General features: G+C 34.1%; 1 protein-coding gene and 1 long non-coding RNA gene across 2 annotated transcripts; both read left to right on the top strand.

Annotated features, from left to right (window-relative positions):
- Positions 1-1,291: 1,291 nt before the first annotated feature.
- On the top strand, positions 1,292-23,570 carry LOC133194737 (inhibitor of nuclear factor kappa-B kinase subunit epsilon-like). Its single transcript, XM_061330645.1, has 18 exons — positions 1,292-1,459; positions 3,720-3,848; positions 10,637-10,766; positions 11,008-11,098; positions 11,229-11,319; positions 11,452-11,609; positions 11,751-11,861; positions 12,385-12,564; positions 12,823-13,049; positions 13,712-13,868; positions 14,305-14,470; positions 15,201-15,310; positions 15,492-15,608; positions 15,750-15,848; positions 16,189-16,282; positions 18,462-18,544; positions 18,746-18,817; positions 23,378-23,570. Exons 1-18 carry the CDS (start codon positions 1,364-1,366, stop codon positions 23,424-23,426), a joined length of 2,160 nt encoding a protein of 719 aa, XP_061186629.1. The 5' UTR covers positions 1,292-1,363; the 3' UTR covers positions 23,427-23,570.
- LOC133194738 (uncharacterized) lies at positions 5,338-6,794 on the top strand. The gene is made up of 3 exons (XR_009722169.1): positions 5,338-5,421; positions 6,258-6,310; positions 6,676-6,794. It is a non-coding gene; the product is annotated as an uncharacterized LOC133194738 (long non-coding RNA).
- Positions 23,571-24,873: the final 1,303 nt, after the last annotated feature.

Here is a 24,873-nt window from a genome sequence, read left to right as displayed (position 1 = left end):
CAGATTTAGAAGAACGGAAGACTTTTTTGTTGCCATGGCAACAAGAGTCTAGTTATTATTATTATTCTTTTTTTCTACTTTCTTCTCCGGTACTTTTTTGTCCGGGAGTGTTCTCATAGAACCACTCATCCGATTGACATGAAACCTTTTTAGGGTTAATAGGCATGTTGTGTAGGTGTTCGGAACGAAGGTCATTTTGCGCGCACATGCATGCACGTGCGCGCGCGTGCAATGAGTGAAATGACTGATATACTTGATGAAGCCGTAACTTTTATATTCCTTGATGAATTGCTTTGAAACTCAAAATATAAAGATATATTAGTAGTCTAGACAAGATAACACGGTCAAATTAGCGTGAACTCACACGCATGCACGTGCGCTCTTCTCTGATTGGCTGATACAAAAATCTCAATAATTTCCTTGTTTTTTGACAAAATACTTTGAAATTTAGAATATAAGTATATATTACAAGGTGCTACAACATGTTGTATAGGAAATTTCTTGAAAACACGCGCATGCAGGTGTGCTGCAATCTGATTGGTTGAAACTTTGAATGTCCATAACTCCCTTGGTTTTCAACAAAACAGGATGAAATTTACGACATGGATAGGCACATAGAGCTCCTACATTATGATGCTATCAAAATTGAATGCAAGGCCATGCATGCGCGTATGCTGTATTCTGATTGGCTAATACTTCAAGGGTTACATCTCTCTTATTTTTCAATGAAATTCTTTAATATTTAACACAAATGTATGTATTGTGACACACTATAAGAAAATTATTGTGAAAAATGTAGAAAACATGTGCAAGCACATGCGCTGAAATTTGATTGGCTAATACCCATATGGCTATATCGGAATAGTTTTCCAATGAAATACCCTTAAAAATAAAGTGTCCATCTATATTACAAAAATATTGTCTAATTTATTGAAGCTTGTAGGGAATGGGGCATCATAAGGGACTGGGGAGCCGTTTGGGGAACATCTGTAACGGTTCCCGTTACAATTAGCACTAGTTTTATATTGAAATTTGTTGGGTAGTCAATGCAAGGCAGTTATGCATATTCTGTTATTTAAAATTAATGTATACATACAAGGTTATGATAAATAACATATATGTATATTCTACATGTACTTAAATTAAACATATCTCAGTCCAACTTAATCGAGGAAATAAGTCATGTATACTAAATTTTAAATTTATTCCTAATTCCATCACGTTGTGATTGTTTTGAACAGTCGAAATTTTGGGGAATCCCCACCGTCTAATTTTAGCCATTATCGGTAGAAGTAGTTTCCCTTTATTGGAATATGGAGGACATAATATTTAAAGCTAAATTAAACCTTTAAATTATGATAAAATGAACGTGTATCGTGCTACAGAGAATTATGTATATAAAACAGATGAATGTCTTGGACGGGGCGCCACAGGAGATGTGTACAGGGGCGTCCACAAGGTACAGTACCTATTTAATTTCTGTCAAGTGTCTCTACTTTCATTTTCAGTAGTGTGAAATATGTACTGTGGTGTACCGTAAAATGCTTTGACAATACTGACAGAAAACTATAACATAAGTGACATTTATTTCCATTTTCGAAAATGATAGTCTCCATTTATGGCTATGCCAATGATGCAAATAATATATTTTTGATGATGAAGAAGGGGGGGTACATGTAGCTGCAAAACTGTAGCTCTCCGAAAAAAAATAATGACAGACCGGAGAGCTACAGTGCCACTTACAAAAAAACTGTATATCTATTGCGCACAAAAAGTTGCGCTCGGTTCTAGATTTATTTCTCCAAATTCTTACCTCAACTGCACAAAAACTGACTATTTCAAGAATTTCCGTAGACCACTCAGTCATTCTACGATAAATGGACCAATTCAGAGTATGAAATATAAAAAAAATTGTTTCAAATAGCAAAATGAATATCATAATTCTCTTAAGGATATGTCAGTGAATTTGAAAACAAAGAATTGTCCACAAATCTGGTATCGTTAACTTATTACAACAATTTCAAGATACCATTGATTTTAAGGTAATGTTACGGAAGTTAATGCTTGATCAAGCCTTATTATTTTTTAAATAAAGCTGAATTTGACCAATTTTTCGTTTCTGATGTTCAGTAAAGAACGCTAAAGTATGATTCATGAATCCGAATTTAAATTAAATTTTCAAGAAAAATATCATTACGGAAGTTAATCATTACGGAAGTTAATTCCCAGCAATAAAAGTTAAAATTCTCTTCAATAGGTAAAATCAAAGTTTTTTTTAGGATATTAAACAAAAGTATGAAGCCTTTCGCTCCCAAAATAATAAAACAATTTATACCTTAAATGCAAAAACTTTCCTGAATTACCGTTACGAAAGTCAAATTTTTAAGAGAGACAACTGTTTTTGTCTAATTCATTTTGTTATGTCGAAAATGTAATCATCTAAAATAGCTGACTCGCAACTAGAATCGATGATATAAGGTTCCGTGGTCACTTTCAGATAAGTTTCAGTTCTTTTTGAAATCTGCATTCTATGCATGAAATTTAAAACAAAATCGTTACGGAAGTTAATCGATTTGAAGCGACATGCTTATGATTTCACATGAAAGGAGATCCATGCATTTCTTTGCGAGAAGTGGTTTGATTTCTTTTTATATAGGATAAAAGACATTTTTTTACATTCATTACAATCTATTTGGAATGATTTTACGGCTGAAAATTTCATCTTGAAATTTGTAAATAAATGAAGCGACATTAAGATTTGCAGTGGAATACGTTTTTCAACATTGTATTATGTTCATATCAAAACTTTAACTGCATATATATCTGTGAATATTTACTAAACCATGTGTGTATGTTAAGTCTTAGAGTTGAAATTGACCTTTAAATTTATAGTAAAAATATTACAACGGAAAATTTTTAAGCGACATAAAAAATTCTTAATTGGCCATGCTTTTGTAGAATGACTGCTCTGTCAATTACTCTTGAAGTTAACATCTAACGTTACCAGAATTGGGCCGTATTGTCTTGCCACCGAAAGTGGGTCTTGGTACTTGAAATATTAAATACCTTCACCAGGAGAATAGGAAAACTTAAAGCATTCTCTGTCATTACATCTTTTTCTCATGACACATACAGGGTCAGATTTAAAGGGCAACCATTCCTCCCCTTATAACTTGCCCAAAAATCCTTTATTATATATAAATTAGCATTTATTTATTGGAACAAAGTCAGCAGTAATTACATGTAGCTATACAACTTTCAGGTCAAATTTTCAAAAATCAATGAAAATTACAATGTGATATAGATTATTTATTCAGTTAATTCTGTATTATTTATATCACTTGACATTTAAATTTTATGCAGTTCCAATAAATGCTAATTAATATTTTTTGGGGGGAAATTCAACCATTTTTACAGTTTTGTTCCTTAATATCCAGTTGATGATAAAGTAGGGTAAGGGAGACAAAATTGTTTTCAATCCCTTTTGTGTAATATGATTATTCAATAAATTATTCTCCAACCAACCATGAAGGTTTAATCCTTTCTTTCTAGTTAACGATAACTTTGCATAGTTTTTACATTGTAGTACATAGTCATCAGCATCCGCTGAGTGTAGCACAGTCCACTCCTTCAAGATCAGTCAAAATCTAATAAACTTAGGAGTTTTGAGTAGAATATGTTTCCTGATTCTTGTTATATTCCTGTTTTTATGTTCACAGGTAACAGGTGAACAATGTGCCTTAAAACTGTGCGATCCACGCTTTACCCAGCAGCTACAGAGAGAAGTAGAGGCCATGCGTCAACTACAGCATCCCAACATCACAAAGTTCCATCAACTGGAGTATGATGTAAGGACAAAAAATAATACCAAAGATACAATTTATAGCACACCTGACTTCTTAAGGTGGCCTTTGCTATCTGTAATTAATTAATTATCTGTCACACCATGTGTTGTTGGAAAACTTTTGAATATAAATTTTCAGCTTTCTTTCTGAAATGTTAACTTAGAACCAGTTTTAGAATTTAATTAAACAAGATCTAAAAATTAAGAGGAACCAAAATTAACTGAGTTTAACTGAGTTTTACTAATTAATGATGCACAGGCACCTGATATTTATTTTTCTTTTAATGAAAAAAATTAAGGGCCTACCCCCTACCTAATTAGGTATGGGTACAGACATAACATTTATTTATGTCTGTGGTAGGGGGGCATATGTTTTTATAAGAATAAATAGTATTTTTATAGAATAATTTAAGTTTCAGGAAGCTGTTGTTTGTGACCTTGAAATCAGTGTTAACATTAAATAGTGAAGGAGAAGAGAGTTATTATGCATTTTGTTTCATGTTTCAACTTATTTAATTGAGATTCACTTATTGTATACATCGTGAAAAGTTTATGTTCACGATGTGTTTTTGCTTCATTCTAATATGACATCAAGTCAAAAGCTTTCACCTTCATTAATATTCTTTTAACTGACTCAATCATCAGAGCATTAGAAATGCAGATTACAAAACTGTTGCATTTTCATTTTCTCTAGCCCTCTGGTGAGTTGGGTTGGGACCAAAACCAACAAATTCATACAATCTTCAAAAACCTTATAATTAGGCAAACTGTAAACATGATTATAACGAGCAGTTCAATGTCTCTGAGAATGTGAATTTCATTGTCCCCACCCCACTGGGACCTGAAAGATGTGACCAAAATTCATGCAGTTTTCAAAAAAAAAAAAAAAGTTATGTAGTAAACAAATTGTTTTCATGATTTTTTGTTGGCCCTCTGTCAAAATTGTGAAATTCATGTGATTCAGATCCTTGGATAAGGTCAAGGCAAACTTTTTACATGATTAATTATTTACTTTAATAGTAATTAAAAATTCTTGATCCCAAGGGGTCATGGTTTTTTAGCTCACCTGAGCCGAAGGCTCAAGTGAGCTTTTCTGATCACATTTTGTCTGTACCCTAATGTAGATTTTCCAAAGGGTTTGGAAAAGTTTTGGAATTCCATGGAATTCCAAACATTTCCATACAAGAGTCTAAAAGTGTTTTTGGAAGTTTTTGGAATCTTTTGGAATTTGAATAACAAATTTGGACTTAGACATTTTGAGGCTTGGAAAGTTGTGGAAATCTATGGAAAAGCTGATAAAATGAGAAACTTAGACATTTTCTGCTCTGGAAAGCTGTGGAAAATAACTTAGAATTTTTTCTTAAACTGTCGGCTCATAGTACAATTACGTCGGGATCGATGTCGGGCTCGATGAACAATTAATTTAAACAACAGCCCGCCAAAATTCAACAATTCGGCTGCCATGTTGTGTTGTTGGACAGAAGGAAAGAGAGTGTCACGAAGAAGGGAACTGCTGTCATCATTAGCTTGGAATGGAATTTGTACTTTGACAAAAGATGCAGACATTTTAAGACCCGGTAGGTACAATGTACAGTATTTTATGTGTCCTTGAAGTTGAATGGATAATTGCTTCTGCTACTGTTCCTCAGTCTGGGCACCACACACATAGAATGCCCGACGGTGAAACCATTAGGGCGAGCGCAGTTTCATTTCTGTACTAATTATTGTACAAGTCAGTACAACTCTAAACATCGCTTATCAAAATATGTTTGAACAATGTGTGGATTTCAACCCGAATTTCCTCCCGTTCGTACATGCCTTAGACCTCGCTGTATATGCGAGTGGCACGTTGCCAATTGCGCCATCACAGTCCATGTTACATCGTACACACACATCATAACACTATTAATGTCTCCAACATGATGCAACATCTAAATTGGCAATTTTTACCATGTTTACGAGGCAGAAGAAACGTGGTAGACTAATAATGCTCAATATGATATAAAGTTGTGCACAGCTTAGTTGCGGTAGACCCAAGCCTCTATTTAGTTTCACAGACTACCACCAACAAAGGCATTTCAAGACTTCCTTACTTTCACACCTTTAGTGCTTGCACAGATAATTTAAATAAAACTCCCCCCCCCCCCCCCCCCCATGCAGTGATATTATGGAATTTTCTTCCGTGCTCAATGTTGGCAGCCTCTTTTTTTCTTATCATAATGTTTACAGTAATTAATAATTTTCTTCTTAAATTCTTTCCTAATTGTGGGCAACCAAGTTTTGCATTTGGACAAGTCAAAGTTTGAGATCACTTGCCCAAAGGGCAAGTGAATCTGAAAGTTAAATGTCTATCCCTGAAATATTAAAAATGACTATACTCTATGACATAAAATTATGCATGCATTATTTACAGGAATGCTCACAAAAAGGACAAGAGCTCAGAGCTGTATGGAAATTTACACAAAGGTCAGATTTTTTAATCATTTTCCTAATCAATAAAATCAAAAGAATTGAAATTATGTGTTTATCAATGTTAGCCAGTTATTATAAACATTAGACATCACTCTTTCAAATATTTTTTTAATTTCAATACTGAATTGTTGATGCATGGAAGTTACATGTATTTATAACAGTTTATTTAATATTTCCTTAATTTTTCAAAAAAAAATATGTACATGTATTTGCATGTTTGAAGCCAGTAGAACAAATGTATTCTATATATTCACTTTATGTTATTTGCTTTGTCTATATTTTTGTTACATTGTAAATATGCCAATATGCATTTAAAGCAACTACATATGCATATAAATTCGTCTTTTCCTCTTTTCAAGGGTCAGTTAACAGATTTTGCAAATATGGAGGATAATATATCAAAGGCAGCATAGGCGTCCAAACTCCTGTTCAGGGTGCTTTTAATCAGAAGCTTAAGAGACAAAAGACGACCCATTGACAAGGCAAAACTGAACGTTTTATATGGTATATAAATTATATTTACTAATGTGCATGTACTTTTTTTCATACCTTAACTTTATTTGCTGAATGTTTTTAAGAGTACATAGTTTATGTAATTTACAATGTTCTCTCTCATATTCAAGGTTAATTAACTTAGACACAATCATGTCTCTTTATTTATACACTTTAGTTCTAACCTTTTCTTTTTAGCTCACCTGAGCTCAAGGCTCAAGTGAGTTTTCTGATCAGTGTTTGGTGTTACATTTTTGACTTCTCAGAACCATAGGATCAACCAAACTTGTCACAAAACATCCCTGAGTGAAGGGGATTCAGGTTTGGCTTTCATACTTCATTAGGTGTTTCCGTGTGAGAAGGCCTTCCATTGGATATCAACAATTTGTAGATATCATACATCTTTATGGTAATCTTTTCTTTCAGAAATTGAGCAAGAAAAGTTTGAAGTGTGGGAATGATCAACATCAAACTTGCTGAGCTTTTGAAGCCGTCGTACCAAAAGTGAATCCATTCGTGACACCAATTATCTGACCACCCTCTAACAGAACCAGTGAGGAAGTGATTCTAGCCAACACTTCAGAAGTAGGATCTTGGGGCATGTTGGGGGAAAAAATAGCATGTGTTGATTTTATGGGATCTTCCAAATATAGTTGTGTAGTAGATATTTGTGTACTTAATACCTATGTTTGTCACTCTAGTCATTAACTTTGTATGGTAAATGTATATGGACCACTGGAAGATCATTGTAACTGTATACAAATGTTGCAAATATACCCTGTTAAGGCTTTAGTGACCTTTCCCAAGGTCATTTAATGAAGCAAAAGGTCATAATTAATGGGTTTTTTTTAAATCTATTTTGTTTTATTATCAAAAAAATGTCATATGTTTGAGATTAGGTACAAAGGATTTTCTTTAACCAAAAGTCATTTGTTTCTCATGCGGACTGTAATTTACTACATGTACATGCATGTATATTATAATAATTCTCATTAATTAAACCAAGGTGATCATCCAGTAATGATATTTTTCTGTGGATTTTTAACATTGTTTAAATAACCTTTGATGTAAAAATACTTTCAGTGATAATACTTTTTAAAATTTGTGCTTACATTATACATAGAAGTGTGTATGCAATATTTGTCCCCAAACATATTGTACAGCAAAAATAATTTTTTTATTTTGAAAATATAGACTTGATTTATGAAAAATTGTGATGTTATCATTTTTGTTGTAATTATTTGGCCCTTAAATTATTTTGATTATTCCAGTTTTTTGTATTTTCCTGGAATTCCTTGGATTTCCATGGAATTCCATAGATTTCCAAATATCCTGGAATTCCATGGATTTCCAGCTATTTCCGCAAATTTCTATTCCGGCATTGTTCCGCTCTTTTCCAGGCTAGATTTGAAATTCCATACCATTCCGAAAAAGTTCCGTCCCAATACTCTCGAGAATTCCTTGGAATTCCATGGAACACTTTTTCCATGGAATTCCACGGAATTTGTTATGGAATTCCACGGATCTTACGGAAAATCTACATTAGGGTAGTCCGTCTGTCCGTCCGTCTGTCCGTCTGTAAACTTTTCACATTTTTGACTTCTTCTCAAGAACCACTGGGCCAATTTCAACCAAACTTGCCACAAAGTATCCTTGGGTAAAGGAGATTCAAGTTTGTTCAAATGAAGAGCCACGCCTTCTTCCAAGGGGAGATAATTGAGAATTTGTGAAAAATTAATGGCATCATTAAAAAATCTTCTTCTCAAGAACCACTGTGCTTGAAAACATGAAACTTATGTGGAAGCATCCTCAGGTAGTGTAGATTCAAGTTTGTTCAAATCATGACCCCCGGGGGTAGGGTGGGGCCGCAATGGGCGATCAAAGTTTTACATAGGAAATATATAGGAAAAATCTTTAAAAATCTTCTTCTCAAGAACAGCAAAGCCATGATTGGTCATATTTATATGGTAGCGTCCTCAGGTAGTGTAGATTCAAGTTTGTTCAAATCATGACCCCCGGGGGTCGGGTGGGGCCACAATGGGCGATCAAAGTTTTACATAGGAATATATAGGAAAAATCTTTAAAAATCTTCTTCTCAAGAACAGCAAAGCCATAATTGGTCATATTTACATGGAAGCATCCTCAGGTAGTGTAGAATCAAGTTTGTTCAAATCATGACCCCCGGGGGTCGGGTTGGGCCGCAATGGGCGATCAAAGTTTTACATAGGAATATATAGGAAAAAATCTTTAAAAATCTTCTCAAGAACAGCAAAGCCATAATTGGTCATATTTACGTGGAAGCATCCTCAGGTAGTATAGATTCAAGTTTGTTCAAATCATGACCCCCGGGGGTAGGGTGGGCCGCAATGGGCGATCAAAGTTTTACATAGGAAATATACAGGAAAAATCTTTAAGAATCTTCTTCTCAAGAACAGCAAATCCATGATTGGTCATATTTATATGGTAGCATCCTCAGGTAGTGTAGATTCAAGTTTGTTCAAATCATGACCCCCGGGGGTCAGGTGGGGCCACAATGGGCGATCAAAGTTTTACATAGGAATATATGGGAAAATCTTCAAAAATCTTCTTCTCAAGAACAGCAAAGCCATGATTGGTCACATTTACATGGAAGCATCCTCAGATAGTGTACATTCAAATTTGTTCAAATCATGACCCCCGGGGGTCAGGTGGGTCCACAATGGGCGATCAAAGTTTTACATAGGAACACATAGTAAAAATCTTAAAAAAAACTATTTGTTAAGAACAGCAGAGCCATGATTGGTCATATTTATATGGTAGCATCCTCAGATAGTGTACATACAAATTTGTTCGAATCATGACCCCCGGGGGTCGGGTGGGGCCACAATGGCCGATCAAAGTTTTACATAGGAACACATAGTAAAAATCTTTAAAAAAAACTATTTGTTAAGAATAGCAAAGCCATGATTGGTCATATTTATATGGAAGCATTCTTAGATAGTGTACATTCAAGTTTGTTCAAACATGACCCCTGGGGGTCGGGTGGGGCCACAATGGGTGATCAAAGTTTTACATAGGAATACATAGGTTAAATCTTTAAAAATCTTCTACTCAAGAACAGCAAAGCCATGATTGGTCATATTTAAATGGAAGCATCCTCAGATAATGTAGATTCAAATTTGTTCAATTCATGACACCCCCCCCCCCCCCCCTCCCAACCACTTTTATATTTAAACTTTTCAACCTTTCAAGATTGAAGTGATTTCTGCTTTTTCCTAGCCATAGTGCTCAGGTGAGCGATGTGGCCCCTGGGCCTCTTGTTAGTCAAGGGAGGGACTAAGCTGGTGGTAAACTGAAAATTCAATTCTATGGTACAGTTGAAATTCAGTATCTTGAACACCGATATCTCGAATACCATGGATATGTCGATTCGGAAGTGATTTGGAAGTCCCAACCACTTATTCTTTAAGTATTTTATCCTCGATATCTCAAAGTTTTTTTCTTGGTCCCATCGAGTTCGAGATAATGAGGTTTGACTGTACATGTATCTTGGAAATCTTGTTCTTTACTTGTGGACATCAAGCAGGCAGACTGTTTCCATGTTCCCAATGAAAAGGTAGCCCTCTATAAATTTTGAAAATTGTGGCCCCTGGATTCAAGATTAAGGCTCAAGGGTTAGTCTAAGTTGATATATTTTAAAAATTGTTTAAATCTCTGAAAATCCTCTTTAATTTACTCATTTGTATCAGTAGGCATACTAATAAATATTTTACACTCTTTTACTTTATGGAATAGTTTAATACTAAAACATGTATGATTATAACTGTTTATTAATGACTTTTTCAACAGAAGGAGAATTCCAAACCTATCCTTGTTATGGAACTCTGTGAAAAGGGGAACCTCCTTGAGCTGCTCCGAGAGCCCAGTAACTCCTACGGTTTAGAGGAGGAGGAATTCCTCAGATTTTTTCGCCATTTGGGTTTGTTTTATTCTGCAAATTCTGAATAAGACTTCAGAATTTCCACATGTTAATTTTTTGTTTAAGCCTATCCTAGTAAATTGACCTTAAGTTATAATCAAATCAGAATTTCAGAAGTTTATCTTAATTATCCAAGAAGTGTAAGAAAAAATCACTCAGACAACTTTGTTGATTCAAAATATGAGATGAATAAAATATTCTCAGACACAATCTCTCTGTAAACCTGTAAAATAAATTGCAGTGTCTGGAATGAAACATCTTCGCCAGAATGGATTTTCCCACCGTGACATAAAACCAGGCAACATTCTAGTATATGTTGCAGACGATGGCAAGTACGTGTAATTTAATCATGATTTATAGACTCTTCAGGTATTTGTACAAAAGTCAACATTTTGTAAACAATATATTTGATAAAAGTATGACTGCTGATATTCTACTATGCTCAATTTTTTCTTGTTGCAGCCATGTCTATAAATTATCTGACTTTGGAACTGCCAAACCTTTGAAAGATGGAGATTTCTTCCAGTCTTTAGTAGGAACGGAAGAGTATTTAGTATGGAAAATTGAGACTTTATAAAAAAAAAAATATTGTTATATTTATGTATTGATTTACTAGAAAAAAATTCTGAATTATTTTTGCTAAATAAAGTTTAATGACACTTGGCGGTTTTTATCAAATTTTCAGCATCCTGACATTTTTAAAGCTGCCTTTATTGATCGTTATCGTCCACGAGAGTTTGACATCTCCGTTGATCTGTGGAGTTTGGGGGCCACCCTCTATCATGCTGCCACTGGGAAGGTCCCCTTCCAACCCTACCATGGGCGTGGGGACAAACACACCATGTAATTTTACCATAACATATACATGTTTAAAGGAATTTATTTATTATTTCTTGCATGTTTCACTAAGGATTTAAATACATGTACATTTGTAAGTTTTCTGAGCTTCCTGTGACAGTTTACATTACTGTACAGTAATTTTAGGTTTCAGATGATCTCTAAGAAGGACCCAGGTGTAATTGCCGGAGAGCAGACTACAGCCTCTGGGTCCATTATCTGGTCCAAGGAATTGCCAAAGACCTGCATGCTTTCAAAGTGAGCAACTCTAATATACTGTAAAAGTGGAATAAATCATGATGGTTTTAATTTACCTATGTTCGCTATCAATGAATTTTCTGCAAAAATTAAGCCATTGTGAATATCCTAAAATGTAACATTCATGTATCAAATATGTGTCATACACTGTAAAACCCTGTTTTCCTGTTCCATGATTAATTAAAAAAAAAACAAACCATCAAAATTCATAGGATTACTTGAGGCTAATAAGAAAAACTTGCATAAAGTTAGTAACTGGATAAGTTTGTTGTACTAAGTAATTGACCATAACTGTTTTTGTTTTCATTTTAGGAATTACTAATATTTAAATAAGTAACAATTCACCCCTGTGAAATATACCAACATCGAAAATTGTGAAATATTAAACACATGGAATTAATGATGTGTACAGTAATATAGGCCACTTTTACTCTATCTGCCCAAAAGTTATATATTTTATTAGTATATTAATAGACAAAACATTTCTTGAACCCTGGATAATGTTGTTTTGAATCCTTGATAGATACCTCAAGGATACATTGACAGAATACTTAGTTCGTCTTCTGGAGTGTCAGCCATACCGTATGTGGACGTTTGATGGCTTTTTTGTTGCTGCAGATGATCTCCTTCAGAAACATAAGCTACATCTGTTCTCTGTGGTGGATTCACAGCTCTATCATATCTACATGAACCCAGATCACAAGTACAAAGTTCTTTGTGATTTTTACATACATATACTGTTGAATTCAGTATTTCAAACATCTTGAATACCGTGGATATCTTGAGGTTATTTGAAAGTCCCAAGCACTTTTTCTTTAAGTATTTTACTCTCAATATCTCAAATTTCTGGATATCTTGAAATTTTTTCTCAGTCCTATCTAGTACGAGACAATGTTGTTTGACTGTAGTTTTATTACACTCCAAAAAATTATATTGAAATATTTTTCCTGAATTATTGCAGATTTGGCGACTTACAGAAATGCTGCCAGGAGCAGACGTTTACGCAAATCAAATCACCATATTTCATTCTTCACAATCATGGTCTGGGAGAGTCTGTCTCGGACGATGACACCGTGGTGTCTTATCCAGTGACATCAACAGACGATCCAATAATAGCTCTACCCCTACGAGAGGGCACTTCCCTCACTACAAAAACACCAACAGACTTCATAGTGTCTCTTGTTGATGGTAATTAATCTAAAATGTTGTAATAGCCAAATATATTTAGAGAAATAATTCAGTTATATTGTAATTTAATTTATAACTTTTGTTAGAAGATGTTTCAGTGAGTATATGCAGAAAAGTATATTGCTTAAATTTAAATATTTACATTTAAATATGTCTTTCCTTATAAAACATTAATTGAGCAAATCGTATTAAATTCTATGTATAAACAGGTTCGTCAGCTGACCATAAATTCATTGTTTAATCATAAAAGTTCAGCGTAATTTCATAGTTACGTTATAAGTGGTCGACATGTTCTACACGTTTTTATACCTTAAAGGTTTAAAAAAAAAAAAAATCATTTCATGGTTTTAAATCTATAATAACCAAATATTTGTTAAAAATCAGTCACAAATGTAAATATAAGTAATAAGGTATCATTTTAAAACTTTTATCAGGATGTAGGTACGAGGTGGTACGATCTACCATAAAGCGCTTTGGGCTCTATGGGATTTGATCACATGACCAACCCATCCCGATAAAAGTTTTAAAATGAGACCTCATTTCTTAAGTAAAGTAAGTCTTGTTTTCCTTAATCAGACGTTTCACGGAAACACATAAAACACAAACTTTCATCTCTCCAGAGCTAATTTATGGACTTAGATATTGAGGTTTAATATTTATAGAAATGAATCTGGATTTTGTGAGTGATGATTTGTCGATGCGAGATGAGGACTACCGTACAGCTCGTGCTATGTGTGTAACCACAGCTATGATTTTTAAAGCTGTTACACATGCGACGTCTGCTCATCAGCTGCTAAGTAGTACGTCACGGGACTGCAGGTATAAGATGTGTACTACTAATTATATGATTGTAACTAAGTCTGCATGTCTGTTAGCTTGGTATTTTGATGTAGTTGCATGTATGCAAAGCTTATACCAGAGTAGGTGATTCACCTTATTTTTTAAAAAGCTAAAAATGTATACATTTCTTTGTTCTGTAAAATTTAAGTGCTGCTTTCAAAGCTTTGCTAACATTTTCAAATATCTTGATTTACAACCACAGAGTTAAAAGTGGCTATGCGTTGTATATAGTGAGGCCACGCTCCTACTAGCTAGTGGGTTAAACTTTTAGCTCAGTCGGTAGAGCGTTGGATTTTAAATCTGAGGGTATAGGTTTGAGCCACAGTGTGGACATCCCTAGCTAATCGGTCATAATTTTAAATAAAAATAAAAAAACCTTTAAGTGTAGATTTAAAAATCTTGTCTGTTCTTATAGATATGAAGTACAGCAGAAGTACAAATCCCTGAGGAGCTGTGTGAGGACTTTAGAAGACCGATACATGGACATCAAACAGATCGTGGACACAGATCACAAGAAGTCAACAGCATTATTTACAACCATTACAGAGGATGGTGACGTCGCTGATGACAATTTTGAACAGGTATATATTCATAAAGTTTTTGTACATTAAACCAGCCTTCACGCTTAAATTAGTAGCAACTTTTGTAAACTGAGAAGTTCAAATTAGTTTCAAAAAACTGTACATGTATACCCCCATAAGAGTCAATTGAAATGTGCCCAACTGTATCAATTTTATTTTAAAAATCTGCATAAACAAAATATGGATTGGAAACAAATAATTGATATTTTTTAACCACATCTAAGTGATGTCCGTCACAAACTATTGGAATTTCCTGTCATTTTTAATAAAGAGGACAAAATGTACAATTATGTTTCAATTTTGACATAGTATAAGTGCACAACTTTGCTCAGGTAATACATTCATGTATTTCATTGGTAGTACTCTACACCTCAAAAGATCAAATCTGAGCAGACCTGCACTCGATATTTTCTAATCACTATATTCAGTTGGCGTAAAATTGTTAAATGCACTACAGTACTTTTCTCTCAAAATCATTGAAATTTTATTTGTACACTGTAATTATTTTCTTGTTGTCACGTCTACCTGGTGACTTCATACTGTAGAACTCTAAATTTTCATTTCACCTGACATATCCTTAAATAGTACAAATGAATGTAGCTTTTTAAATGCGTAATGCAAAAGACCCATAGAAAATGTCCTAAATATCACAGCTATGGATTCTTTGGAACGCTTGTTAATTTACGATTTACTACAAAGCAATTAGTTTCATCATGATTACGGCTTTCAGATAAGCAAGAAGCTAGATTCCTGTACATCTTTGCTGGAAGTGTGTAAAGAAAAACACAAGAAACTGGATGAGTTGACCAAAATTATGAATTCTATTACTCAGGAAAATATGTGAGTATGATTGCTTTTACTTATTACTTGAATATCTTTAGTAATTTACAACTGAAATATATTTTTAAAAATATTTCTCAGGTACTATTGAAATTCTTAAGCCTAAACAATTTGATGCATAAGCAATTCAGAACTATGTATATTTATTTGAGACTAAGAGAAACTTTTCTTCTGTGAACAGAAAGGCAATGGTTGAAAGAACGTCCAAGCAAATGATGGACATATTACTGAAGTTCTCTGAGTACCGTAAATTACCAAGACTTAATTACCATGACAAGAAACTCTACACATTTGACAAGTAAGGAGTAATTATTGTAAATGAAGATGTATAAATATTGAAAATTAAATTAATTTTAATAAATTCATATTTTTTATGTTATATGTTTAATATATCACAACTTACATTTATTAATATTTTTTAACCATTTGTTTTGGGCAGGACCTCCATAACCTTTCACTACCAGCGAGCTGTGTCTTACTTAAAGAAAGTACAGCATTCAATGGCTGCCACATTTACAACATTCAGAAGATGGCACAGGTTTCATATCATACCTCTAAATGATTTTTTTTATGAATATAGTATACCCCAGTACAATGTATTTGTTCAATGTATATACAGTGTATCCAGTATAGGACATACAAGTTACCATATAATGGGCTTTTTTAGTGGGGTGCTAACTTTGGCTTATTTTTAGCAGTTTGGTATTAGTCCGCTAAAATTTTAATCGCTAAATTTTCACCCACGAAACCTGCTATACAGTATTTTAGTTGACAGTTTTAAGATAAGCATTATTGAAAATCTCCAACATTTGCTGGCTCTCCTTACAAATTATACTAGTCTTGTTGAAATACAGTGACCTCTCTATACATTTTGATAGTGCCTATATAAAAGTGTTAGAAGAACATGAAGAAGTGGATGCTGCTACTGCAGACATTTCCAGACAATTCCAGGAAGTGGTTAGTGAGGTCAAGGTCAGTATTAAAGAAGGTTAGGTTACTACTGTAAGGTGTTTTTTTTTTCACTTAGTCAACTTTTAGATACATGTCTATCAGAGATTGTTGTATATATGTGTTCTGATTCACAATCCTTCAGCATTTAGATTCAGATTCAAGTTTGTTCAAATTATGACCCCTGGGTAGGGCTGGGTCACAAAAAGGGATCAAAGTTTAAAAAGGAATATACAGTGGCGCCGCGGTAATCCGGATGCCAATAATCCGGACGTTTCACCTTCCGGACGATATTTTCTGGGAACCGATTTTTTCCACGTTATTCTGTCTCATTAATCCGGAAATTCGCGTTCCGGATCCGGACGATCAATTTCTACTACAAAACGTAATATTTCATTGAAAAATGACTCGTTTATCCGGACGGTATTTTTCGAGGAACGACTTTTCACACCTTTCTTGCAGTAGTGATAATTATTGTAAAAACATTGTTCGTCACCATCCGCCAGGAGTCATTTTGAAGGTGGTTACCTGTGACCTCTACACAATAGCGTCTATAATTAGCGTGTGTTTACCTCAGATGAAACACACGTCTTTTATATTATAAAGCCCGAAGAATTTAGCTTATACCGTGCATTAATTAAATATAAATCCGTTCAGAATAGAATAAATTGCTAACGGTATATAAATTTATGACAATTTTGGAGAGTTGTAAGTAGAATTTTTTACTGAATAATAAATCATGAGATTTCGTTGTGGTATTGAGTTGCGTAAGTTTTATCAAAATACGATTTTCCAATTCTCAAAACGTACATTATTTGAAACGTTTTTTTTTCTTTTCAGACGATAACTTATTATGATACATAATTCAAGAAAATATCTTTCTATTTAATGCACTAAGAAATACGTAACTGGTGTTAGTTATAAATGCCGAGCACGTTTTTTCAAGGTATATAACTTAGAGTTTTAATTATAGAAAAAGTATTGATAATCCTGAATATGGCTTGTGTTTACGTTGAATGTTTGCAATACGTACACTGATTACAGTGTTTAGTTACTTACTTCCCTATGTAGTGAATATACGCGGTTAGTCATTTAAACATTCTCAATGGTGATAATGAACAGTTCTACTTAATATGAGCTTGAATAAATAAAAAAAAAATGTGCCGAAATAAAACAGTAGCAGATCAAATTTGGTCAGTCCATGTTACTACACGTCTAATAGAAGGTGAGTAAAGTTTCCTGTGTTAGAAAAGGAAGTCTCAACATAAAACTGCCTATTTATTTTTCATCGTGTAAATTACATTTTAATTTTTTTTCTTTTTTAAATATTAATTATTTCTTTTAAAACTATAAAAATAAAATTGATAAGTCAAGGTAAAATAAAGGTGTTTTCTTTGCCTTCACATTTGATATTACTATGTTCATATGTACATGCTTTGAGAGGGTACGTCTTTTAAGAAGTGATTCACTTATCCGGACGATTCATTTATCCGGACGATTTCGTTGGGGACGGAGGCGTCCGGATTAACGAGGCTCCACTGTATTGGAAATTGTCAATTACATAGGAATATATAGGAAATATCATTAGAAACGCTTCTTAAGAACAGCAAAGCCATGATCAGTGATGATATTTACATGTATATGGAATCATCCTCAGGTAGTGTAGATTGAATTTTGTTCAAATCTTAACCACTTGGGCAGAAATGGAAATCAAAGTTTAACATACGAATGTATAAGAGAAGTCTTTAAAGATCTTTTCCCCAGGAACAGCAAAGCCATGATTAGTCATATTTATATGACTAATGGCTATGGAAGCATCTGCAGGTAGATTCATATTTGTTCAAATCATGACCCCCAGAAGTAGGGTGGGGCCACAATGGGCAATCAGAGTTTTACATAGGAATACTAGGAAAATGATTAGTCATATTTCATATGAAAGCATCTTCAGGTAACAGAGATTGAAGTATATTCAAAACATGACCCCTTGGGGTAGGGTGGGGCCATAATTTTGATCAAAGTTTTACATAAGAATATATAGGAAAAAGAAATGTGCTGATGAAGAACAGAATGCCATAGTTACTCATGTGAGCGTTGTGGCCCATGGGCCTCTAGTTTTTTTATTTTGTTTTGCTTTTTAAATTTTTAACTTCTCCCTAGCTCTGATCTATTCAGTTTATTATCGAGTCTTATCTGTTTTGTCCAGGGACTAAAGGAACCTCCATCTCTTCCCTCCATACCTAAACCATCCATGAAACATAGACGTCTAGCAGAGCAAGTGAGGATAGGGTAATTATACATTTACATGTACTATTATTGTGCAAATTAATATAATTATTTTACATTCTTACCTGCAAAAAAAAAAAGAATAATAAGAATAAACTTAACCATAACAGTCATTTGGATGTCTACGCTATATTATAGTATCGTAGTATATTATAGTATCGCAGTATTATCTTTGAAATGAAACTTCTGTAAATTTCTTTCCAGTGTGTCTGACATTAGTAAGGACTTCAGTGAATCAAAGCAGATAGCCAAAGAATCTAGGGAACACATGGACAGGTTACTAACTTTATTTTCCCTTAGACTGAATGTAACAACTGATTACTGAATATGAAAGCTTCATTACACAGTGTAGATTCAAGTTTGTTCAAATCATGACCCCCCAGGGGGTAGGGTGGGGCCACAATGGGTGAACAAAGTTTAACATGAGAATACATAGGAAATATCTTTTAAAACCTTCTCCTCAAGAACAGCATATTAGGCCATGACCTCAGGGGTAGGACAGGGCCACAACAGATCAAACAATTACACAGGAATAACGAAAACTATATACCCTCGAATCTTCGATACATGGGCATAAAAAGAGAAAATTTATATAAATCTTTTATCAGTGTTTGAAATAACAGTGCGCCCGACCGCCCGAGACGCACAAATTTTGCAGCGGGTGAACAAATTTGCATGTATTGATGCCCAGCTGGACCTGTTAAAATTTTCGATAATCAAAATTCATATATGTGATAAATCTCTTTCATATCAGCTAATAGTTTTGGTAGCAAAGTGTAACAAGCCAAGAAGAAGAATTCATCAGTCTATAGATTCTGGTTTGAAGTTATGGCGACCTGGTTCCAGTCAAATAAATTCATAAAAGACAATTATTTTCTCGGGCGAGTAGATCTTTAGCAGGGCTGACAATTTTTACTAGCTGTCAGCCCTGCATGTCTGGCTAATTTTGCAGTGAGTTTCAAACACTGCTTTTATAGTCATGATTAGTCATATAAATATGGAAGTATCTTCACTTGGTATATATTCTATTTATTTTGTGAGCTTGCTCACAATACCTTTAGTTAACAATATTAAACTGATTTCCACTTTTCTCTTACCAAAGTGCTCAGGTGAGTGATGTGGCCCATGGGCCTCTAGTTTTCATATTTATATGGAAGCAGCTCAGGTAGTTAGATTCAAGTTTGTTCAAATCATGACCCCTGGGGTAGGGCAGGGCCACAATAAGGCAATCAACGTTTTACATAGAAATATATAGAAAAAAAGCTATTAAAAAATCTTTTGGAGAACAGCAAAGCCATTTTTAGGTCACCTGAGTCACACAGGTGACCTATTGCTATCCGTTCTCGTCCGTCGCCGTGTGTCGTGCATTAACATTTGAACATTTTTAGCTTCTTCTCTGAAACCGCTTAACCAATTTCAACCAAATTTAGCATATAGCATCTATGGGTGAAGGGGAACAAAAATTGTGAATTTCATGGTCCCTGCCCCCCTGGGGCCTGAGGGGTGGGGCTAAAACCACCAAAAATAATGCAATCTTTAAAAATCTTCTTCTTTACTCCTGGACATCAAGCAGTCAAACTGTTGGCATCATTGTAATAAGCATTGAGCCCTCTACCAAAATTTTGAAATTCATGGCCCCAGGGTCAGGGGTTCTGGCCCCAGGGTGGGGCTATATAGATCATATAGTGAAAGTGCATTATTTCTTTGAAAATCTTCTTCTCTGCTCCTGGGTATTAAATAAGGTAACTAAGTACATAGTTATGATGAGCAAGAGTGCCTCTTCCAAAATTGTGAAATTCATGGCCCCAGGGTCAGGGGTTCTGGTGTTAGGGCGGGGCTCTATTGATTATATAGTGAAAATGCATTAATTCTTTGAAAATCTTCTTCTCTGCTCCTGGGCATTAAATAAAGTAACTAAGTACATAGTTATGATGAGCAAGAGTGCCTCTTTCAAAATTGTGAATGTCATGGCCCAAGGGTCAGGGATTCTGGCCCCAGGGTGGGGCTATATAGATCATATAGTGAAAGTGCATTATTTCTTTGAAAATCTTCTTCTCTGCTCCTGGGTATCAAATAAGGTAACTAAGTACATAGTTATGATGAGCAAGAGTGCCTCTTTCAAAATTGTGAAATTCATGGCCCCAGGGTCAGGGGTTCTGGTGTTAGGGCGGGGCTCTATAGATAATATAGTGAAAAAGCATTAATTCTTTGAAAATCTTCTTCTCTGCCCCTGGGTATTAAGTAAAGTAACTAAGTACATAGTTATGATGAGCAAGAGTGCCTCTTCCAAAATTGTGAATGTCATGGCCCCAGGGTCAGGGGTTCTGGTGTTAGGGCGGGGTTCTATCAACTATCTAGTGAAAATGCATTAATTCCTTGAAAATCTTCTGTGCTCCTGGGTATTAAATTAAGTAACTAAGTACATAGTTATGGTGAGCAAGAGAGCCTCTTCCAACATTGTGAATTTCATGGCCCCAGGGTCAGGGGTTCTGGTGTTAGGGCGGGGCTCTATCAACTATGTAGTGAAAATGCATTAATTCTTTGAAAATCTTCTCCTCTGCTCCTGGGCATTAAGGTGATAAACTAAGTACATAGTTATGATGAGGAGGTGGGCCCCTTCCAAAATTGTGAAAGCCATGGCCCCTGGGTCAGGGGTTCTGGTGTTAGGGCAGGGCTCTATTGATTATATAGTGAAAATGCATTAATTCTTTGAAAATCTTCTTCTCTGCTCCTGGGTATTATTTAAACAAACTAAGTGCATGGTTATGATGCATAAGGATGCCTTTTCAAAAATTGTGAATTTCATGGCCCCAGGGTCAGGGGTTCTGGTCTCAGGGTGGGGCTCTATTGATTATATAGTGAAAATGCATTGATTCTATGAAAATCTTCTTCTTTGCTACTGGAGATTATTTAAACAGACTAAGTGCATGATTATGATAGGCAAGGATGCCTCTTCCAAAATTTTTAAATACATGGCCTCAGTTTTTGGGGTTCTTGGGGGGGGGGGGGAGGGGGGCTCTATTGATTATATAGTGAAAATGCATTAATTCTATTAATTAATCATTAACTAATCCTGTATGCTCCTTAGTGTTGAGCTGATAAATAAATTTCTTAGCTATGATGAAGATGGGAGCTTCGAACAGAATTTTTAAATCTTGTGGTCCTAGGGTCAGGGGTTCTGGCATAACGAGGAAGGGGGGGGGGGCTTTTGATAATATAGTGGAAAAGTGTTAATTCTTTGAAGTCCATAGTTATGATGATGAGGGTAACTCTTCCAAATTTGTAAATTTCTTGACCTTTGGTCTTGGGTTCTGGTGTTAGGGTAAGGCTTTGTTGAATCTGTAGTGAAAATGCATTGTACCTGTGAAATTCTTCTCTGCTTCTGGGCATATCGAAAGCAAACTGAGTAAAAGTTTAAATGATATAAGTAAGCGTATTTCTACCAGATTTTTGAACATCTGGACAATTTGTCTAAGCATTCTGGTCCTGGGCAGGGTTCTATTAATTTGTATTCTACTGAGAGAAGTTATTCCCCTTTTCATCTTTGATAATTAATCACTGTAAATAATGTTTTTGAAAGGTTAATAGAATAAGATAATTATGCAAGAATGTTTATTGTATAATTCAAAAAGTACTTTCTTAGTTTTAATAATCAGGTAGACCTGTAAGTAATAGATAAATAAAAACGAGACAAAAATAACTTATCTTATTAAAAGTTCTTCAAAGACCATAAGAGAGGTCAATGCTAGAGGTCTTAATATGGGTTTAAAAATAGTACAGAAGCACTAATAGTTTGTTAATAGTCTGCATGGTGATAATATTAAGTGGGGGACAGATTAGAACTTAAGTTATGAGTTGATACTGAATACTAGACTAATTATTTTGTTGATCCTGATCTTCCTACTTCTCTTGCTTTAGGGCAACAAAGCTTCATCCCTCAGTGTATTTAACTTCTATATTGTTGTATTATACTCAGGTGACCTTTAAGGACCTTGGGCCTCTTGTTAGTCATATTAATTAATGTGGAAGCATCCTCAGGTAGTGTAGATTTAAGTTTGTTCAAGTCTGAGAACCCCAGTGGTAGGATCGGGCTGAATATTTATATAAATTTGTAAGTTAAAAAAATTGTTTCTAGTTGTTTTCACTCAATCAAAAAGATACTAGTTGAAATTGTTAACACACACCTTTTAAAATGAGAAATCTTAAAATGGCATTTCTAAAAAAAAATCCAAAACTGTTCATAAGGACATATATCCAAAATATGTTGGGTTTTTTTTGTTGTTGAAAATTTTATCATATTATGAAAGCATATGAAATAAATCCCCAAAATACATAAGGCCTTTTCAGCTATGCTTATAAATTTCTCCCAAGGTTAAAATATTTCAGAAAAAATATCAAGACAAAAATTTGTTAAAGTCATATATGGTGTTTTTTTTTTATAAGTTCAGATAACCAAAATTTAAACTATCCTTCTATTTAATTCATGGCTTTATAAAAAGATAGGACTTTTCTGTAAATTACACAATTTAAATCAACCGCGTTTCAAAGATATCAAAAAATTAAAACAATAACTTATTTATTTACCGACTACACATTTGAATAAAAGACACATTTAAAGTCAATTTAATTATAGAAATGTGAGGTTATTCGAGTTCAAAATCAGTGAAAATTTTAACTCGAAAATAAATAACAATATATCATGCATATCTACACTCAATCTCGTATTATCATTTTTTAGCTCAGATACGGCATATATAGCTTTAAACAGATTGGATCTATATTGCATTATTTAATACAAATTTCAGCTGAAGTATTCGAAAATTTATTTAATTTCAGTATGAAGTCTTTGCTAGAGGACCTTGAGGAGTATGAGCTTTCCAGCTGAGCACTTGATCCATTGGACCTGTTTTGTTTGACTTGAGCCTAACTGAGCTAGTTGAGTTTTCAGACTTTTTTCAGACTTTTTACCTGACAATCTGTGATATGTACAATGTTTTAACAGAATGAATAATGAATCATTTTATTATTATATGCAGAATTGTTTTTTACATATTGAGGGATCAATATTTTTACATTCTGATTCAGTTATTTTTGCAATTATCAGTGTATTACATTGTACATACTTGTTTGTGGAATCAGTTTTTACAATTAGTATTCATTATTATCCTGACTTATGTGTGTCAACTGGAAGTCAAATTTTAGGGATCTGATCTGATTTGAGGGAACTGATCAGCATATTTTTTTTTAACTGTACAGCTGCATGTACAAGGGTTGTTAGAAAAGTTCGCGGACACATTGATTTATGGAAAATATATTGTGTACTTTGAAGAATGACGTATGTCTAATTAAATTCTTATCTTTTGTTTATTAGTATGTAAAAAATCAGGTCCATTTACTAAAATCTTGAAAAAATACAGTGATTTTTACTGTGTGGTCATAGGATTCACGGAGCAATTACTTAGCGTTTTATGATGCTAGGTGATGTAACAACCTGATTCCAGACCTGTTAAGCTTTTTCACAGTTCTAAATAATCTTTCATATTTATAGACATGTTATATTTTTTTCTAAAATGTCTTTTGTGGCGTGTGGGATATTAGCAACATCTTAAAAACAATGTCTACGAAGTTCATAGCATGATAGATCAGGTATGAGAAACAATGCAAAATCCATGGGCTTATCATGCTATAAGCAGGATATTGGGATATCGCAGGAGTTGATAAATCAAAAATGTCAATCCTACCATTCTTACAAAGTTACTAGCACTTGAACACTTTGGTACTAGAGGCAGTCCCCAACAGCATCTATAAACATTTTAGTCTCTTTCAGGCATTTTCCTGTCTGCACACATTTTTTTTAATTGTTCAGTGCTCCAAGACGTTCAATGACGTTACCATTCTTGGCTTTGTTTTTACGCATTGATCATCTATAATTAGAGACAAAACATTCATATCTCCTCCAATATTTAATTCAGAATTTCTCCAAATGATGTTTCATCAATATTTTAGAGACAGGTGAAATGTCATAGATCTTTATGAGCTACAACAGTGCAATTTTTAATTTCAAAAATATGTCTCTGTAATGTAAAGGTGCAAAAAGTAACATGCTCCATGAAGCATGTTTTATCTAAATAATTTAGCTGTATATTTTTTAAACATCATCAGAAAACACCAAATCTTGGCATATTAATTGGAAAATACATATAGTTTTGATCTGCAGAGTTTCACTGATTTCATACAAATAGTGAACTCAGAATAGAACTTGTCCACGAACTTTTCTAACAACCCTCATACATGTTAACTGTATCATTTTTTTGTTCACAGATAAAGTACCT

Source organism: Saccostrea echinata, unplaced genomic scaffold (assembly GCF_033153115.1).
Source record: "Saccostrea echinata isolate AGI-Se365-2 ecotype Australia unplaced genomic scaffold, CSIRO_AGI_Sech_v1 ptg000029l, whole genome shotgun sequence".
Lineage (NCBI taxonomy): Eukaryota > Metazoa > Mollusca > Bivalvia > Ostreida > Ostreidae > Saccostrea > Saccostrea echinata.
Note: the sequence above shows the minus strand (reverse complement) of the source record. Positions and strands in the feature narration are given on the sequence as shown.